The sequence below is a fragment of the Idiotropiscis lumnitzeri genome, chromosome 5, assembly GCF_059441095.1.
Source record: "Idiotropiscis lumnitzeri isolate Australia: NSW breed Sydney's pygmy pipehorse chromosome 5, RoL_Ilum_1.0, whole genome shotgun sequence".
Lineage (NCBI taxonomy): Eukaryota > Metazoa > Chordata > Actinopteri > Syngnathiformes > Syngnathidae > Idiotropiscis > Idiotropiscis lumnitzeri.
In genome coordinates, this window is record NC_142395.1 from 24,599,327 (window position 1) to 24,619,346 (window position 20,020).

Genomic DNA, 20,020 nt, shown 5'->3' on the forward strand with positions numbered 1-20,020 from the left:
ATTTTCTTTAGCATTTCTAAGATGTTTGAATATTTCTATATGATTCAAAGCACTGGCTGAAAATTGGCCAAAACCACAGTGCACTGAACTTTATCAGCAGCAAAATAATTTTGAGTCTTTTCCACAGAGATCTCGCCAAATTGCCGCATCGCCGCCATAACAAAATAACTCTTATTTGTTGCCATATGTTTTTTTTTGTTTTTTTTATACTGAAGCACGAAATGCAAGATTTTGCCACAACTGTGAAAACGTCAGCATCTGTGTTACGATGTCACACGTTTAAAATACGACGGCAATTACTGAGTCGGCGTTTGCTTTCCATACAGTTCCGGTGCTATTTATGCTAAGCAATTATTTTTCAAGACGTATCATGCTGATGAATCAACATTTTAGAGCTTTTAACAACATTAAAATGCTTTTTCCTCAGCAAAATCACCTTCTAAGTGGTGTTTTCCTCCATTCATCCTTCTTAAAGCATTCCTGCTCATTCCTCCTCTCTCAGCACCAGCTCCGCCAGATCCAAGAAAACGACCGAGTATGTGAGGAGCCAAATCTGTACCGCCCTTACCGAGTAAACACATGCCGAGTTATGGGAGAGGCGGGATTTTGCTGAAGCAGGTGTCGAAAAATAGCCACAATTTCATAAATTTGATCGTCATTATTCTAAAGGTAATATATTATCATGTGGTTGCCTAGAGTTAACTGTAATGTTAAAAAAATATTTTGCAGGCATATGGAAACAGTTCCAAGTCGAACCTGAACAATTATTTGGCCGGACAATTTAATTAGCTAAATGTTCGTCCTTCAGCCGATTTTATTTCATTTGAATTGTGATTTTATTTATTTTTAACTCATCACATTACAACAGGAGACAAGGATAGTGAAATTGAAACATAACCCCTCGAGTCAGCCCCCCCCAAAAAAATCTGCTGATTTTTCCTCTGTTTTGTTGTAATTAAAGAAATATTAAAGACAAACAGTCCATTTTTTTCTCTGTAATTAACATCTTTGTTGTAACCATTAATGGGAAAGAAAAAACGTTGTTTTTCATTATCAATCCTGCAATTAATCGGTTATCCCAATCTGGTTCTGCCACATATCGCAATCTCAAAAAATCCATATCAGTCGAACCCCAGTCACAAGCTCATTAATGGAATCTCGTCTGTGGATGGCTGCTATGTTTGTTCGACGCACAGCAATTGGTAACCTCCCCCAAAGGCTGCCAATGCTGCATCAAAAAGATGTTTGCTTATAGGAGTGCGCCTCTGCATTTTAATGAGCTTCTAAATGTTGCGTTTCAGCCCTGTCCTTTTTTTTTTTTCCGTTTCAGTTGCAGAGTGTGTGGTTTAGTAGAAGCACTGCAACCTGTATGTGACATTTTTTTATCTTTTCGAGATTACCTTAACAATGATTAAGTCGTGGTATCGCACCATTTCACCATCGTTCACTCTGACCTCGATTTTCTTTTTTTTTCCTCACTTATTTTTGTTGACTCAGTCACCAAGGTGCAAATGTCAGCTCTAAACTGTCACCCTGTCTGTGTGCTCCCGCAGCCCTTCCATCCCGTGGTCAACCTGGTGTGCAGCCCTGACCTGAGGATGTTCCTGTGTGCCCTCTACGCGCCGGTGTGCGTGGTATACGGACAGGTGTCCCTGCCGTGCCGCACCCTCTGCCAGCGGGCCAAGGACGACTGTCACAGACTGATGGAAATATTTGGGCTCACCTGGCCAGATGACATGAAGTGCAGCAGGTTACTAAGACAGAAATAACTTTTACAATGTCATCACCAAAAAAAAAAAAAAAATCAACATACCCGCCTGCAGGTTTCCAGACTGCGACGAGCCGTATCCTCGCCGAGAAGACCTGCAGAAAGACTCCGAGCCCACCGAGCAATCATCCCTGACCGTCCAGAGAGACTACGGCTTCTGGTGCCCCAGGGAGCTCAAGATAGAACCAGAACTGGGTTACTCATTCATGGGCAGGAAAGACTGCTCCGCTCCCTGTCCTTCCATGTACTTCAGCCAACAGGAAGTGACCTTGACGCGATACTTCATCGGGGTCACCTCCATCGTCTGTCTGTCCGCAACTTTGTTCACTTTCCTTACCTTTCTTATTGACGTCACCAGGTGGGTGTCACCACTTTGGGTCTGTCACGTTCCTCCTCATCTGACATAATTGACGGAATATTCTTTTCCTCAACAGGTTCCGATACCCGGAGCGGCCCATCATCTTCTATGCGGTGTGTTATGTCATGGTGTCGCTGGTGTTCTTCCTGGGCTTCTTGTTGGAGGACACCGTGGCGTGCAACACAGTCAACCGCACGCAGTTCAAAGCTTCGACTATCACGCAGGGATCGCACAATAAGGTGAATATGCGATTGGGATTTTCAGAAAGCCATACCCGGAGTCGGGAATGTCGTACAGACTGGTTGCAGGACGAACATTTGTGGCCGTGAGGAAACACATCTACTATTAAGTCTATTTTTTGCATCGCAATGACTTTGCTATTGAAAATAAATTTGAATCTACGCGTTTATAGCAAGGGCCGCAAAGGCCGAACCGCGATATTAAAGAGATTATTGTAAATCAGGGATGACCAATCTTTTTGGAACTAAGAGCTACTGAGAAGGGCTGCCGGTTTGATACAAACTGAAGTACACATTTGTTCAAAATAGCTTGAATTATTTATTTTTTTTCATTGATGATTCATATGTGCGAAGCCACTGAGCGCTAAGACGACTTCTCGTAATAAACATCAACATTAATGTAACAAGGTACGAATCAAATAGCAAGAGTTAAGTCTAAGTAAAGGCGAAAACAGTCGTATCAAAAACCATAAAAGTCCCATTTGTAAAATTCTCTAGTGTCTACATTTTCAAATGATGACTTCCACAACATTCCAAGGAAATCACAATGTCCCACCACTGATGAGCTACTTTAAGAACAGGCCTGTGAGCTACCCATGCCTTACGCAAGACATTTTTGGACTGATTGATTGATCAACATGTTTTTTTTCTTCGCCCATCCTGCAGGCGTGCACCTTGTTTTTCATGATCCTCTACTTCTTCACCATGGCTGGCAGCATGTGGTGGGTCATCCTCACCATCACATGGTTCCTGGCAGCCGTGCCGAAATGGGGCAGCGAAGCCATCGAAAAGAAAGCCCTCCTCTTCCACGCCGTGGCCTGGGGGCTGCCGGGGGCCCTCACCGTCGCCCTTTTGGCCCTGAACAAAATCGAAGGCGATGGCGTCAGTGGCGTGTGTTTCATAGGGCTCTACGACGTAGACGCCTTGCGGTGGTTTGTTCTGGCCCCGCTATGCCTCAACGTGGCGGTGAGTACGGTCGGGTGATGAATGTGTGGGTCGATGCAAGAGTGGGTGAGTGTCGATGGAGGGAGACTGGAGATTTGTGGGTGGATGAAATGATAAAAGTCAGGACTGTTGCTGAAGCAACGATACGATTGATCGTCAAGTGGAGAGGCGGCCGCTTGACTTATTTATTTTGTCAGCTGTTAGCCGGCTGCAGGTTGTCATTTGTCTCCTGCCTCGCGCCGTCTCCCTCTCCAGGTGGGCGTCTCTCTTCTCCTCGTGGGCATCGTGGCTCTGAACCGCGTGCGCATGGAGATCCCACTGGAGAAAGAGAACCAGACCAAACTAGTCAAGTTCATGATCCGAATGGCCGTTTTCTCCGTGCTCTACCTCGTGCCCTTGCTGACCGTGATCGGCTGCTACGTGTACGAGCAAACCTACCGTAGCGTGTGGGAGACCACCTGGATGGAGGAGAACTGCCGCCGCTATCACATCCCCTGCCCATACAAGGTGGGTGTCAATTTGTGCATGTGTGTGTGCGTGTGTGTGTGGGTGGGTGTGTGTGTGTGTTCGGCTGAATGAGCAGGTATTTGAGGAGTGGACAGTATGCATCATTAGCCCAGCGAATGCGCTCAAGACCAAAGTCCACAACAGCAACAGTGTGTGTGTGTTGTTGTTTTCTTTGACTCTTGTCTCTCAGTATATCCTCTGGTTCCCACATTTGTTCTTCTTCCTCCTCCTCGTCCTCGTCGTCATCCTCCTCTACTCCCACTCACACACTCGCTGTCTTTGCTCTGGGCTTGCTCAGTCATGCTCTGCTTCCCCAACTCTAAAAGGTCTTTGTGTCATTATGAAGAGCGCTGTTTTTAGACTCTCTAGCTTTCAAAACGAAATCAATGTGCACGGTGCAGACTTAAAACATCGGCGGCAAACTCTCTCCTCATTTCCGCCCACTGGTTACCAGTGATGAGTTTCAGCAAGCGCTCATTATTTTTATGACTACAGCACAGTGATGCGTCAGCCTAGTTGGGAATTGGAAAACTGTGGTGGCAGGTGCAAGTGTGTATGCGTGGGGGAGGGACCCCACTTACTCTTGTTGTAGTGCTGGAATCTCAAAGTTGCTGTGTGTCGCTAGATCGTCATCTCACATGGTGTTGTCAGTTAGTGCCTGAGTGTTGTACGTTTGGTTTGGAATCATTTTTTAAGTGCCCTACTGAGTAATAAAAAAAAGGCAGTTTTCCCATTGAAATGTAAATATAAAAGGAAAATGTTTGACTAAACCCATACAAAGAAATTACATGCTAATTATTTAATGTGGGTTATTCAAATGTCCTGCAGGAGTCTGTGCCCAAGAGCTTAATGTTTCGAAAGCTCGGTTGGGTCCTCTTAGCACCTTTTTTATTTATTTATTTAAATGGGCAAAGTACATATATATATATATATATATATATATATATATATATATATATATATTAAAAAAATAATAATAATAAATTAAATGTGCTGATGTCGGCAAAGCTGTTGTTTTGGATCCATGTAACAGTACTAAAAAGCTAAAACATAAAAATATCACAGTCAGACATTAAGTTTTATCATTTACATATTGACATATAGCGACGTGAAATTTTCTGAGGTTACAAACATTGCTCAATGAACTCGTTTGCACCAGAAGAGGAATACAGTAAGTTGACATGCTAAGTTTCTACCTTCCTTAAAGCTGACAAATATTTTTCTTACACACTTACTGTTATTTTTTTACTTGATTACTCCATTCATATAAGTTTGTGATGACAAATCCCTTTGCATGAATTCTCAAGTTTTAAAACACAAATACTGCATCTCATGCAAATGAGTTGGCCACTTTCGCAACCCGACTGTTGTGAACTACTGCCCTCTGGTGTTTATCGCTGCAGCTGCATAAGAAGCGAAAGAAGCGCTGTTCGCAATAAGTAATTGGAATGCGGGGAACGTCACTGCGGATGTTTTATTTATTTATTTTTTTCCACATTGCAGTATTACATTTGTCTAAATTGTCAGCCTGGCCTCCGTTTGCATGTGTGTGTTTTGCCTCAGGTGGAGCAGACCAGTCGACCGTCCATGGCCTTGCTCCTTATGAAATACTTGATGATGTTGGTGGTGGGAATCCCCTCTGCTTTCTGGGTTGCCAGCAAGAAGACCTGCTTTGAGTGGGCCAGCTTCCTGCACGGACGGCGGCGCAAAGAGTAAGCCTTCCTGCTTACTTGCGCCTCCATTTTCAATTGTGAGCTTGCGTTGTTATGCAATCCAACCTGTTTTTTTTTCTATGACCTCTCAAAATGTCCCCATGCAGCAGCGGAGTGAATGAATCTCGTCAGGTGCTGCAAGAGCAACCCGACTTGGCCCAGTCACTCTTGCGTGAACCCAACACCCCCATCATCAGGAAGTCGAGAGGAACGTCCACTCAGGTAGACTCCTTGTGACGAAATACTCCTTAGTGGTTGCAATAGTATGATTATATTTTTTAAATAAATATCACTAACAGTCATCAAAACTGAACACGAGGCAGCACTCCAAATTTGGAACAACCTAATTACCATCCAACCATAGCGAAAATGTGTCAGTAATTGATGCCTACCTCCCTCTCCAAAAAAAGGCTTAATTGCCTGTAGATGTCAAAATGTAGATGTCATTTGTCAAAATGAATTTCCTCAACTCACAAAGTACCACAGCAGGGCTAAAAGTAGTAATGGACGAGTACCAATACTAGTATCGGTATCGGGCCTTAATTTTAATGTTTCAGGCACTCGTGGAGGCTGCGCATACCAACCTCCAAAATATGTCATTAACTCATTTACTGCCATTGACGGCAAATGACGTCCAAGTTTTTCTTTTTTTTTACTGGGCTGGTAGTGAATGAGTTGAATAAGTCCTCCTTGGCGCGACTCTGTAGCAATTGGACACATCAATGAATCATCTGTTGGGAAGAAAGCTAATTGTGTTATATTGAATTTTATAAATCAAATGAATTAGAAGAATCCGTATTCAGTACTTACTATTGGTGAGTACTCAGAGGGAATACTCATTCTGGTATCGGTCTGAAAAGAATTGATATCAAACATCCCGAACCAAGAATTCACTAAAATCACCAATTATAGGAAAATTGTAGTAAAAAGTTCAATGAAACTGAACTACACTTGACAAATTTAACGGATCAGAGCTTAAAAAAAAAAAATAAATCTGTCAGTGTGTAGATGAACACTACACTGTATAAGCAAGAAAATAAGGTCACTTTTCAATTGTCCCCTTTAGCTTCAACTGTATTGCATCATTCCTCCAGTGGGATAATAATCACTAATGACAATATTTCCAAATTGTTGTCCTCCTTCAGGGTACTTCCACTCATGCCTCCTCCACTCACCTGGCCGTCCTGGACGACCTGGACGAGCCCGTCGCGAGCCACCCAGGGCATCCCGCCTCAACCAGGAGCAAAGCCAGCAGCGTCCACAGCAAAACCAGCTACCACGGCAGCCTGCGCCGCGCTCGCCATGACAGGTGCGCAAATGAGAAACCGTCCGTAGCCGCCTCAAAAGCGAGCAATGCCGTCACTCCTCTCTTGTCTCCCAGAAGCGACGCGGTGGTCTACAGAGGCGTGGAGCAGCGCAGTTTTCACGGCAGCACGCCACGACTGGACCACCCGCTTTCCACGCATGGCAGCCAGGGGGATGTGACTGAGGCCCCGCCCCCTCTTATCACGCACGGATCCATGGCGAGCGAGGGCCGCGTCGCCGACAATGACGGCACCAGCGCCTAACACCTACAAGGTAGTGTCAGTCGCGCAAAGGAGAACATGTTGAACGCGTGTTCCATGTTGAGACTGGACTTTGTTTTAAACAAGCGCGCACACTTTCTGACTGTTAACAATCCAAAATGTCTTGCCCACTAATTTCTTAATGACATTAAAAAATAGACACCAACCAGACTGGAAACTTGATTGTTTGTCAAACTTCATCCCTGTACATGGACCTAATGTGAACCTGTGGACCTCTTTGTGCGTTACTTCAACTATTTTTCTATTGTGGACTGTGTGCGTGTGTGTGTTGGAGAGACAAGATTTAAACTATTGAGTTGTATTGAACAGGCTGACTGATTAACGTCAACGTCAAATGGGAGTGGCTACAAACAGGCTGACTGCTTAGTAAACAAAACAGGTGTCCCAAATTAGTTTTTTTTTTTTTGCCCGAGTCCGAGCCAATACGGAGTCCTCATCTGATAATTCTGTTAAAAGGAAAATATGAACGCTTCCAAATTGTCACTATTATCGTCAAGTTTTTTTGTTAGGATAAATATATGTCAACAACATAACTTTTTATATGGCTGTAGGTCAGCTGTGGTTCAAATCAAGCAAAAAAAAAAAATCTTTTAAAATAAATGTTTAAAAATCAGATAATTTTCAGCCGATTTTGATTCGCTGAAAATCAGGTGATCAGTTTGGGACAACTTTTGTCTCAACAAATGAAAAATATTGTGAAAACGTTCAGTTCAGAAACTTATCGATTTACTATGGAGGAAAATATGTCATCATTTTACAATCAATCCAACAGGACGGCTAACAAAAACCCAAAGAAAAGTGAAAATAACAGACCAATTAATTAGTTTCAAATTGGCCTTCTGAAAAGTATTTTTCAATGCGTATAATCGATTTTTACTTTTGGAATTTAACTTTGAAAGTAAATAAACTTTGATACTCTCATTCACTGAGATGCACCTGGATATTCAAATTGTTTTTTAGCAGAAAACAGTTTTCACCACTATGTTTTGAATTATTTAAGTCTCTCCTTTTGCTCCTCTGCCTGACTACAAGATGTAAATATGACTCTTCGTTCATGTGAACCTACCTCGCCTGTGTGATCAGCCTTCTGTGCTCCTAACAAAAGCCTCTTTTTCCTTCACATAATACACACACTTTGAACTACTCTCAATCTTGATCAATGACAAATTTGCCTTCTGCCTCTCCTGCCTGGAAACCAACTCTCACTTGTCTTGTATTTGACCGAGCACGGGCGTCTGTGTGCTTACAGACCTTGGAAATAAGACGTCGCTGAAAGTTGTTGGTCAGCACAACATAATGGACATGGACAGCTGCATTAAAAAAAAAAAAAGGCCAAACAAAAAAAAAAAGCTCTTCTCTCAGCACTGATTGATTACATTTATCTGAGGCTGTGAAGTTGCAGAAACTTTCTTTTCCAGAGGTCATTGTGATGGAAGTGATGTGTGCAAATGTGGTGGCATTAAATGTTTGTCACAATGGATCAGAAATTTAACGTAATATTGTAAATGAAAAGCCTCAGTTCTGTTTGTGTTTTTAATTTATTTGCAGTTTGCAACTGCTTTAACTTCTTTTACATGCAGTCTAATAAACTTTTTTATGGACTTTAATATTTTCATCCTTGTGCTTTATTACTTACATTTGTGTCCTCCTCACCTTTTTTCATCTTTTATGCATCACTTTATAAAACGCCAATTTTTGGTTACCCACGTACCAAGTGTCAAAATTTGATTTTGCAGACTTCTCAATGAGGTAATCCAGCTAATTGTTAAGGCAAATGAAAATGCATTTTTCATTTATGAACTTTCTAAAAAAAAAATTGTCTTAAATTTTTATGCTGACTAAAACTAAATTTGGTATGCTGATATCAAAATTGCAGTCATTATTTTTCCCAACACGTCAACCTTTTTTTCTCTACAGTTTACCATCGAGGAAAAATCCCACTAATTAGCTGTAGTAAGACCATCTATTTGTTTTTTTTCGTTTTGTTTTCAAAGCTTGTGACTCCTAGATCATGATGTTTTATTTACATAGATTTTTTTATTCTCTTTTTTTTTTAATAAAACATGGATACCATAGCTCAAAAACCTGACGTAGAAGAGAAAAAGTGAAAATTGTGCTCCTCTGTTATTGATTAAATGTAGTCAAAGAAATTAAAAAAAAAAAAAATCTTCTGGTTTCAACGGTTGAAAATCACTGGAAAAATTGTTTTTGTTAACTGATTAGGATTTAAAAAGAAAAGAAGATTTGATGTATTACTAGAATGGAATACAATTTACAAGTTTATCTAGTTGGGGAGCGGTCTTGTCCTCTGGTAATTTTGTTTAAATTGGGTTATTTAATTACTTCAAATAGGGTTAACATCCCCCTTGTTTTTGAGTATAGAAAATACAAGTATCGGGTTTTGAGTTAAAAAAAAAAAAAGCATCCAGACGGATAAGAAAAATGAAAAACCAAGTTGTACTTTAATTAAAGCGACAGTGCCATCGAAAGTTCAATACTGTAGTTTGTGTAGAAACCATAAATTGTTTAATAGAAGGTCAGATTCACAATGAAACTGTCCGCTGTCTTTTTAATGACCAAAAAATATTCAAATTTGGCCAAAATAAAATATTAGTCACGTATTAAAAACACAATTTGAAGATAACATGCGCTGTTATCCTGTATTTGAATCAAAACTTTGCAAATGTAGAGGACGGACAGTTCATGAATATCAGATTTAAAAAAAATCCCCATCAAAACTTGAATGAATGAAAAAATGAAAACACATATTTGTCCATACTTATGTATTTTCCAAAGCACGCTGGGCGAGTCAAGACCAGGTACCCGATCGTTCCCGCTTACGTCGGACGATGGCGGCGACATCACGTTTGAGGGCGGACACACTTTGTTCCAGCTGCTCCGAAAAGTCCTTCAGCTGGCCGTTGTGCTCGTCCATGAAGAGGCGGAGTCCCCGCAGGTCACATGACTCCTGCCAAACACACAGCGAAAAACAAGCAGTGGCGTTCAGTGACCGCATGGAAGCGTGCCCGTACGTACGCTGGGCTTGCGTCTGCGCAGACTTTGGAGCTGAGCCTTGACCGAGGTCATGTTGTGGTAGAACTGCTTCAGCGAGCGGGCGAACTCCGCGTCGCAACTGGGCCGAACCGAGCGACTCCGCCCATTGTCGCCGCCTACAGGACAGATGCAACATTGCGGAAACGGTCTTCTGGAAGTTTTTGTGATTGTGTTACCGTTCGTGGCCGTGTTGAGCTGTCCTCTTAAACGTTGATTCTCCTTCATCAAGTTGTTGTTGACTCTTTTCTGTTCTTCAAGGTCCCTCCGAAGTCTGCTCAGTGAACTGTCCGGCTCCACGCAATCTGCAGACTGCATGTTACATGCGTGCAGTTGATGCATTCATTCATTTTCTGCAATTGTCCTCATTAGGGTCACAGGCAATAATGCCGGTAACGCGTTACTCAAAAATGATTTAGTTAACGCATTATTTTTCCCCTCCAAGCCATCCGGTTAATGTTACTCTTTAAACTCACATAATGTTTTTACATTGTAAAAGAAAGAAAGAGAGATTTGCGTTTAAGTTGGAAACGAAGTGGCTGTTTTTTGGAGTTTGTGTCAGCGAAAGATAAAAATATTAAGCTTTGCTGCACACTGTCGACAAAGTGTCTAGCGTAAAAAATTTGGCAAATTAAATTTAAAATGTATCCATTACAACCAGTAAAATACTGTAAGTGGTGTTTAAAAAAAAGACTGCTTTTGATTAATATTTTTTTTGTTTTTTTTAATAAAAACAAGTAGCCTATTTATATTTAATAAAATCCAGAAGATTCATTCTAAAAAAAAATAATAATTAAAAAACAGGTCTAATTTTCTATATTTTAGTTGAATAAATAAAACAAACAATATGCACTTCCAATTAAGTGACAAAACCGGTTGTCATTTTTATGTTAAGCAGCATTGTTAGTATCTGTTGAATGTTACTATTAAAGTTGTAAACTTGTCTATTTTTCTAATCAAGATATCTGTAAAGTAACTAAGGTGACCAATTAAGGTTGTACACAAAGTTAACGTAAATGGGCTGCACCTCACCTGTCACCCTCATGAGTTGGAAACTTGAGAAACTATAAAATGCCAGTAATATTCCGCTATTATTCCTAAAATGCATTCTAACGAAGATTTCCCACAAAACGTCGTTGAGTGGGAAAAAAAAGAAAAATACAGTAATCAGCGGATCACAGTCTTTACAAACATTTATAATCAGAGACAAATGAAGAAATTAACTCACAATAGTATTAGCCTCGCCACTGCGATCGATGATGAAAATGCCCTCTGAGCTCACTTTAGCGCCCTCCACAGGTGATACCATGTTACTGCAGCCCTCTGTCAGAAACACATTTTTCTCCAATATACAAATGGTTAACTTCCTCCCCAAAACAAATTATGGATTTAAAGCACAATTTTCTTATTTCTTTTTTCCTAAATGACTCAGTCGCCTCCTCAAGCTCACTCACACCTTGAAGCCCCCAAAGCTCCAGAAGCACAGCGCTGCTCTGAAGGTAGTCGAGTAGTTGCTGGGAGACTTGAAGAGAGGCAAAGTGCACTTTGTGATGCAGGACGGGGTTGACGCGGTGCCACGCAGCCGGCGTGTAAAGACGATCGCCGCTATCCAAAAGACGGAAACTAACACATGCAATCACAACGAAAGAATCTTCATCATATATCGCTGGCGACGTCCATCTATCCATCCATCTCGAGTATCTCATCCATGAAGCCGACCCAATCTGAACGCCTCGATTCCGAGCGTCCCGGATCCAACGCAGACCGAAACACTGCTCCACAACCAGCTGGACGTCGAGACGCCGGCCAAGCAGCTCGGACGGGTCGATGAGGATGTCGTCCTCGCCCAGTGGCCTGAAAAGTGAGAAAAACAGAAATTGAACGGCGTGAGTTTGTTGGCTTGACTGTTGGATTTTGTACGAGGAGGCGATGAAGATATTTGTGTGTGGTCTTCAAACGATGAGCTATTTTACTTTACTTTAGTTTTATTGTAACCACACCAATAAATTCTAACTTGAACAGATCATGAGGGGTGCCAAAGGAAATGGTCTACTTTAACTTAAATGGTCTGAAAATTATGTATGTCCTACAAATATTGGATCTCATGCAAGCAACGTCTCCACTGGGCTTGACAAAAAAAAAATAAAAAAATTGAACCCTCTTTTTGGAAGAATTGATCACTTATGGCAAAATGCTGCTTGCTGGAAAATGAGTTGACTGTCTCTACACCAGGTCTGGTGCAAACTACGGCCCGGGGCCCACATGCGGCCAGTTAAACGTTTTAATCCGGCCCGCCAAACTTTTTTTTGGGCAAACTTTTTGATTGGAGGGCCACAATGGCTTCAAAAATTTGACAGAGGAGCGGACCAGGAGCAGATGGACGGAGTGTTTTGGTAACCTCACCTCATCAGAGAAAAAAAATGCATTTAATTTGAAATGAAATTGAACAAAAGCATGACAACAATATGGTATATGTCTTTGAAAAAGCACAGTATTTAGAAAATAAAACATTAACAAGGTTTATTCATTTAATTTTTAAGTTCAGCGGGCCGGATTAAAACGTTTAACGGGTCGCATGTGGCCCCCGAGCCGTAGTTTGCCCATCCCTCTCTAAACTAATAGGTTAGATTCAAATTTGTAGTTTGACGTGTGTTTGTGTGTGTGCTATACAATCCATCAGAGGTGCAAGGAATCAGCTTTGCTTGCAGAATGGCCTCCTCACTCCCTTCAGACCCGAGCACCTTACACATGCACATTATGATTAGTGTCATGAAAATCCATACAGCTGCGGACGTGTGAGTGTGTGTGTGTGTGTGTGTGCGCGCAGTACTTCCAGTTGCTCGTCCACAGGAATACGGAAGGCCAGCGATTGCAGCCAGAGGTGAGCAGTGCCCAGGAGCAGCGGCTCGACGGGATCCCAAAAAGGGTCTTTGTCTCTGGGCAGGGAAGAGGTGGAGAGGCCTTCTCCTGTCTGCCAGCATTTTATTAGGCACACGGCAAAATGTGAAAATGTGCCACAAGAATGCATTTTCGTTCAAAACCTTTCATTATTAATGTTTGAAATTACATGATCGCCTTTGGTCTCATCCAAATGTTGCTGGTAGATTTCTTCCATCAGGAATTTGCGGTTCACAAATTTCCCCTTGGACCACATCCATACCTGACAAGAAAAGGATCAAACCGACTTATTTGAAACGTTCTAAAAATTAATAAATTCATTTCATTTTTCTCGTAGCATAATTGCCTTTGTATCTTTCTGTCACAATCAGAATAACAATTGCAATGTACTTAAAAAAAATGTGGTGTGGTTTCTATAGGTTGTCAGTCATCCAGGTCAATCCGTAGATGTGGAAACCTGTTTGTTGTGCTTTGAGGTGACACGGCAAACAATCTCTTTCTCCAGGTCGTGTCCTTTTGAGTCCGACAGCACCAGATTCTTAATCTCCAGTTTGAACTCCACATCCTGCAGGCCAGACATATACTGATTTATTTATTTCAGTAGTTCATTTGCAAAAGTGAAATGAACAATCTAAAATGATTTAATACGAAATGAGAAATTAATTTTCTGAAAAATATTTTTTATTTGACGATTACTATAATGTGTGTCACTTTTAAATTAGACTACGGAAATAAATTCACTTTTCCATTTGTATTTAATCTACACCTGGACTCCCTCACGATGCATTCTGAGATTACCTTATTCAGTTCTTGGCTCATCTGGTTGGCTTCAGCGACCAGCGGCATCAATTTGATGTAGTCATAAAAGACAGCCAGCAAACTTGGATCCGTCTGACAGGAATCTGTGCTGCTTTCACCTAAACATAACTGGACTTAGTTAAGTGTTTATTGCAAAAAAAAAAAAAAAAAAAAAATCAGAAATCCTGATCAACTTTCGATTTTTAGAGCTCTGGCTCACCCAGGTGGATACCCTCAGCGGCTGCCAGCTCGGACAGGAAGTAGTCATAGTCGTAGCAAGTCCAGTCGTTAGCAGCCCTCTCGGACGGGAAACCGATATAAAGATACGTGCAGTTGGAGCCGAGAATAAGTCGATCCTGAACGAACCCGAAAAGAATATCACGACATCCCATGGACAGAATTATTGGTAACCTAAGTGGTGACACCCACCAGGTGCTGCAGCTCAGTCATCTGAGAAACTGCTCTCCCATTGACGGTCACCTTGGAGTCCTTTAGCGGGGTTAGCGTTACTCGACGCTCTTTGTTGTTCAACACAACATGGCGCTGCTGGATCCTGACACACAAATACACCATGTACACATTTGTTGTGTTTGAAGCCGGCGTCAATGCGAGCAAGCATCATTCGTACCCTAAACCTTTGATGGTGATGGATCCAGGGCTGCCTTCACTGCGGCCAATGTCCCAGTCACCTGAAACGACATGAAACTAGAAAGGAAGGGGGCCAATACCATTAGGAATCGTCACTTTTTGACCGATAACGGGTACCGATACCTCTAATTCGCTTGATATATATATATAACATTTTATTTTACAAAATGTGAACAAAGATCATTCAGACACAGATGATGTGACAAAACAGTACAGCGACACCTACTGCTGAGGAGGACTTTTTTTTTTTTTTTTTTTTTACTTACTCGATTTTAGATTATTTTGTCAAGTCACCTTCGAGTATCTCAAACCTTAAAATAAGTCTGGTTACAAATGCAAGTCACCATACTCTGTAAAGGCCTAATTCAAATTTAATATTCAGTTCACGTGTATTTTTACTGAAAGAATGGTGAAAATGGCCTCACTGTTTCTTGGCTATGTTCATATGAACCCTTTTTTTTTTTTTTTTTTTTTATAAAGTGAAGACGTATTGAGAGTGTCATGTGGCAAAATAAACAAATTACTGACCCTCCTGGATGAACAGCTTTACCACACCAGACAGCTGAGCGTCCTCGTTGATGTTCAGGATGTAAGGATGCATCTGCATCATTCTCCTTTCCTGACACACGGACACACACATGCAAACACACGCGCACGCACACTACTTAGAAATGTGACAGGAGACATTGCACTTTATATTTGTGTATGTGTGTATGCATGTACCTGTGTGATGTTGGCGTACTGTTGCTCCCAGTCTCTCAGCGCCTCCTGCAGATGTTGCTCCCACAACGTGTGAATGGTTCTGATCTGAAGCTCATTGTGTGTCAGTAGCTGACGGATCTCCTCTGAGGATGCACACAAACACGCTCACACACTTATTTACACACTCATGGAATGATGTCATCATCTAGTCAACAGGCCATCTTCCTTACTGGTTTCATCATTGGCGCTGCGTCCATCCTGGCCCAGTCGACTCAGCCGTTGCATCAGTCTGGCATTCTCGGCTTTGAGTTCTTTGACCAGACGCTCAGTGGGGCGCTCGTTCACCACAGGGCGGTTCTGGATGTGCTTTGCCCTAAAAAAAAAATATGAAAAGTGAACGATGGTATCATACTACTCAGAAATGTAAAGAATATTGTTAAAAAATAAAAGGCAGTTGTATTTTAAATGACGTTTTTGAGTTTAACAAAGAAAATAAATTCACAAGGTACCGGTTAGCAAGTCAATGCTTATTTTTTTTTTTTTTAAGCGTAGAGCAATTCTCAAAGCTAACTGTAAAAATATAGTGCATATTAACATATTCAAATTGTCCAATACTATAAAAATAGTATTTTTACAATCTGATAACTATTATTGATTATTATTGACGTTAAGTATTTATTTAATAATAATTATTAATTACGATTATATACCTAGTGATTGTGTGAACAATAATTAAAAATACAAATAGAAATGGCGTAGGAAATTTCTCAAGTGCAACTTAGTCTCCATGGCTTTGGTGCCCTTGAGCAAGGCACCCAATTAGAATTCTTTCCGGTTTTATCGCTGTACCTCTCAGCATAGCGAAGTGTAGACAGAGACTCCTCATAGCAGATGTCAGCAGGGCTCAGTGTGGCAATCTAAAACATGAACATGTATTTTATCACCACATGCGTCATATTAACATCACGATGGCGTGTCAGTGTCACCATAACGGTGCGGCTGTTTCCTCCCAAAGCAGATTGCAGCATCTTCGTGAGAACTGAATCTCTGTAGGGAATATGCACCACCTTCCTCCCCACCGCCATGTCAGCGAGGGCGCTACAAGTGCAAAGATGAACGTCTTACAAATAGATTTGGATCAAATGAACCGAATGAGCGGCGCCGTGCTAACCTGATGACGTTGCCCAGAGTGGTGAGGCTCAGGTTGATGGCCGTGCCCTCTTTGAGGCGGTCGGCCTCGGACGACGCCGATCTCTGACGCTCGCTTCCTGCCAGGTCCACCAAGTTAATGTTGGACTGTTTGGTGACGCTCTCTTTGGATAAGATCTTCGCAAGAAGTTCACGTCAGCAACAAAGAGCTTGTTAATGGGCAATTGAGGCTTCAGTGATCTGCCTTAAACTTGTCAGTGAACATCAAAAAGATTGATATCAACACGAGTTAATTCTTAAACTATGTATCTTGTAATTCATTCAGTGTTTTGTGAAAGGACGTCACCTGTTTGAGCTGAAGCACAATGAGCATGTGTGAGCGGCTGCTATTGGCGTTCATGTGTGTGGCCGCCGTGGTTCTGGTCCTGGTGCCCTGCTCCATCAGCTGCTCCACCTACAGGATGTTTGGAAAATTACATCTTTTTATTTATTTTTTTGTCTTTGGCTAAGTAGTCCAGAAGAAGTGAGGTTGTCTCAGCCACCTGTGCTGCACTTTCACAAGGAACTGTACGCAGACCCTCCACATAGAAGCCCCTGTGCTGCTCCTCTCGAACACGGAGACCCCCAGGTGGACGAGAACCACGGGACAGCAGGTCCGCCACCTGGTGAGATGTGAAGTTTATTATACCGGAATAACGCAATGATAAAACAGCACTAATTTGACCTCAGTCATACGTCACGGTGACTTACAATAACATTGGACATACTTTTTACCATTGTGTGCAGTTACATGGAACAAAATATTAAAAAACAACTTTAGGCTGCTTCACTAAATGAAGACTTGCAGTCACATGGAAAATGTTCATTACATGACCTCAGCTAGCTCATGTTGTATAGCATTAAAAATCAATTAGGTTCGTGCCTAGATCTAGTGAAGTGAAAATGAAGCTTCAAATGTACTTAATGAACCAGCTGTTGTATTTTGTAGTCCTGTAGATGGCACTGTTGCTTTAAAGCTAGTATAAAGGATTTAAAAAATGGTGTGATTTCAGCCCAATGTTGAATGGAGAGTGCCATCTACAGGAGTCCAAAAAAACTACAACCGGTTGATTGCAGCAGATTTGAAGCTTCATTTACTCATCACTACCTTGACCCTTCCAACATCGTCCATTCACATCAATAGGACAACACAAATATGTCACCATGGCAACATCACGGCTTATGTTACCTGCTCATTGTAGATTTCCAGCATACTGAAGAAGACCTGTGAGTAAATAAGAGGACATTTAGAACAAGCGGCGTGTATCACGCACACACATTTCTACACTCATTCCATGTCCACCCCAGTTGAATCTACAAACTGGACACCACACCATTCCCACTTTCTTTTCAAATTCAGTAGCGCTGCAGATTACACGAAGCGCACTACTCATCACTTTCACATGCTTGATAGGTCAGGTGACTAGAATTTTTTGTGTTCTATTAGATGACATGATTTCTTTTATTTATGAGTGGATAATGTGGAGCCATATTAATACACATTGTAATTACACTTAATTAGTTATGCTTAAAATCACTTGTATGCTAATTATTTGTTAAATAATTATGGCTGATTTAACTTGTCACACATTTATATTAAATGTTTTTTTTCCGCATTATTTTGAAATTTTGGGGGTTTGAATGTTTACTACATCATGTAACTTATGATCTCAGGTTTTGGACAGGTGTGATACTGGTTTGGCCGCATTTCATGTCTGATGTTGCTCCGAAAGTTTGTGTGACTGTTCAAATTTGAGGGAACATTGCTCACCTGGCATTGTCTCGTGTCCTGGTTTTCTTTGATGGCCTCAAACAGTCGCTCAGACAGTTTGGGAACGAGGCCTTTATTGGGCCTGTAGCCCACCATGGAGTAACTCTTCCCAGAGCCTGTCTGTCCGTAAACCAGCAGGGTGGCATTGTAACCCTACACACGTCAACACGGCAGCTTGAATTACGTGGTTACTGTCTCTTTGAAAAATAAGAACCCTACTTGATTCCTAGAGGGATGTTTGATACCTGGAGTGCATTCTCCAGTATTCCTTCCCCGAGGTCCTGGAACACACATTCCTGAGGGGAAATTAAATGATAAAAGCGTTCATGCTGTGTACTTAAGTATAGGTACGGATTATTGTGGGGAAAAAAAAGAAAAGACTTGCTATACTCATTCAACTTAGCTAAAAGTCAGACTGAAAAGAAAATACAAAATCGATTTTTTCCCCACTGTCATTCATGTACAATACCATTTTGAAAGTTTGGCACAATGAAAATAACAAAACAGTTATCTACTTTTCTCTCTTTTATTCACTTTCATGGTGCTAATGCTAGAAAAATGCTAGCTAGGTATAGCTAGCGTTAGCTCCCACATCTTTGCTAATTTTGCTAAGTGGCGTACAAAAATGCTACATTAGCTAATGATGACTGAAGAAATACACTATCTGTATGTGATTATACAGATTATAAAGATCATTTTTAAATGCCAGACGGTGCTTTTTAGGCTGCCAAAAGACGTAACGTAATCACCACAATAATGCTAAACAGGTAAAATAATAATAATAATAATAATAATAATTTCAAATATTATAAATGTATTTAAAAAAGTAAATAATGATGGATGCTGTATTTTTTTGGGGGGGGGGTGAAACGTAATACCTGTAAATCACAACGCATGGTAAAATCCGTATTGCGCAAGCTTGGATAGGTCAAAATAACAACAAAAAAAAAGAAAATCTCAAAAACCTGGTCCGCTAAGAAAAAATAAGTAACAGTTTTTTATTCCGACATCTTAAGTACTTTTAGGCGCACATTCATCTCTGATTAACATTTACTGTTAACTGTGAGAGCACAAAAATGAGAACGTTGTAGTAGTACAAACGTGAGGAAAAAAGGTAAAAAAAAAAAAATAATCAGAAAAACAAATACTCAAAAAAAAGTACAGTTACCTGAAAAATCTACTCAAGTACGGAAAAGTACTTTCCACCACTACTCTTAGGTATGGAATACTGCTTACCTGGTCCGCGTAGCGCCCGCCCGCCTCCTCGGGCAGGTAGAGGCCAGTGCGGTCCTGGACGACGTAGCCGCTGTGGGACCAGTAGGCGTAGTCGAAGCAGAAGGAGCGGCGGCACTGAGAGTCGCGCGGATCCTGGATGCTGATGGAGCTCGCTGCCATGGCAATGATGCAACGGCTGCCCGCATCCCGCTCCCTCTGTTGACCGGGAAGACAGTGAAAGGCTAGTGTGAAAAATGCCTAATTGTGGAGGGATAAAGGATGCTCACTGGAAACTAAATTAATTCTACATGAGGGGCATACAACTTCAACTAAAAAAAAAAAAACTGAAAAAAAAAAATTCCAACTACCACATTACCATCAGTTGTGTTCTTGCTTTGCATTCAGATACCAACTCAACCTATGATGTCTAAAACGCAGCAACTTGCACCAGGATATGTGACTTGTACAAAACAAGAGCCGACTGCACACAGGATAGGCTACTTAATGTTATAGAGAATTAAAACACGCGTGTACTGACCTTGTTGAACGGTCGGACTCTGACGGCCACTTTGACACAGTCCCTGTCGTGCATGTCTGAAGCTTTGTTAGTGGAGGAATGAAACAGAGCAGACTA

At 41.4% G+C, this 20,020-nt stretch overlaps 2 protein-coding genes across 5 annotated transcripts in view; one reads left to right on the forward strand and one right to left on the reverse strand.

Moving 5' to 3' along the window:
- LOC148337394 (frizzled-3-like) overlaps positions 1 to 8,722 on the forward strand; it is a 23,930-nt gene extending 15,208 nt beyond the window's left edge. The window contains exons 3-12 of one of the 3 annotated variants that reach the window (XM_088295737.1): positions 1,554 to 1,750; positions 1,824 to 2,126; positions 2,203 to 2,365; positions 3,032 to 3,331; positions 3,566 to 3,817; positions 5,381 to 5,529; positions 5,637 to 5,751; positions 6,675 to 6,838; positions 6,911 to 7,107; positions 8,342 to 8,722. In XM_088295737.1, the coding sequence (XP_088151863.1) occupies positions 1,554 to 1,750; positions 1,824 to 2,126; positions 2,203 to 2,365; positions 3,032 to 3,331; positions 3,566 to 3,817; positions 5,381 to 5,529; positions 5,637 to 5,751; positions 6,675 to 6,838; positions 6,911 to 7,097 (1,830 nt within the window). In that variant the 3' untranslated portion in view covers positions 7,098 to 7,107; positions 8,342 to 8,722. Of the gene's footprint in view, positions 1 to 1,553; positions 1,751 to 1,823; positions 2,127 to 2,202; positions 2,366 to 3,031; positions 3,332 to 3,565; positions 3,818 to 5,380; positions 5,530 to 5,636; positions 5,752 to 6,674; positions 6,839 to 6,910; positions 7,379 to 8,341 lie in introns of those variants that run through there. The other 2 variants (XM_088295736.1, XM_088295738.1) reach the window with 2 other exon arrangements.
- On the reverse strand, positions 8,638 to 20,017 carry kif28 (kinesin family member 28). Of its 2 annotated transcripts, XM_088295734.1 has the most exons (27): positions 19,925 to 20,017; positions 19,408 to 19,602; positions 18,417 to 18,467; positions 18,172 to 18,324; positions 17,590 to 17,625; positions 16,904 to 17,023; positions 16,708 to 16,815; positions 16,384 to 16,538; positions 16,199 to 16,310; positions 16,062 to 16,129; positions 15,443 to 15,585; positions 15,234 to 15,355; positions 15,039 to 15,129; positions 14,491 to 14,551; positions 14,292 to 14,415; positions 14,083 to 14,218; positions 13,863 to 13,981; positions 13,522 to 13,629; positions 13,234 to 13,326; positions 12,997 to 13,137; positions 12,837 to 12,907; positions 11,886 to 12,020; positions 11,623 to 11,789; positions 11,395 to 11,489; positions 10,346 to 10,478; positions 10,152 to 10,285; positions 8,638 to 10,083 (listed from the first exon to the last, which is right to left on the reverse strand). In XM_088295734.1, exons 1-27 carry the CDS (start codon positions 19,976 to 19,978, stop codon positions 9,925 to 9,927), a joined length of 3,084 nt encoding a protein of 1,027 aa, XP_088151860.1. In that variant the 5' UTR covers positions 19,979 to 20,017; the 3' UTR covers positions 8,638 to 9,924. The 2 variants fall into 2 exon arrangements, with proteins under 2 accessions (XP_088151860.1, XP_088151859.1); XM_088295733.1 differs by lacking the exons at positions 18,172 to 18,324; positions 18,417 to 18,467; positions 19,408 to 19,602; positions 19,925 to 20,017 and having other exon boundaries at positions 9,937 to 10,083; positions 10,175 to 10,285; positions 11,623 to 12,020; positions 17,590 to 17,622.
- Between the last annotated feature and the right edge of the window lie 3 nt (positions 20,018 to 20,020).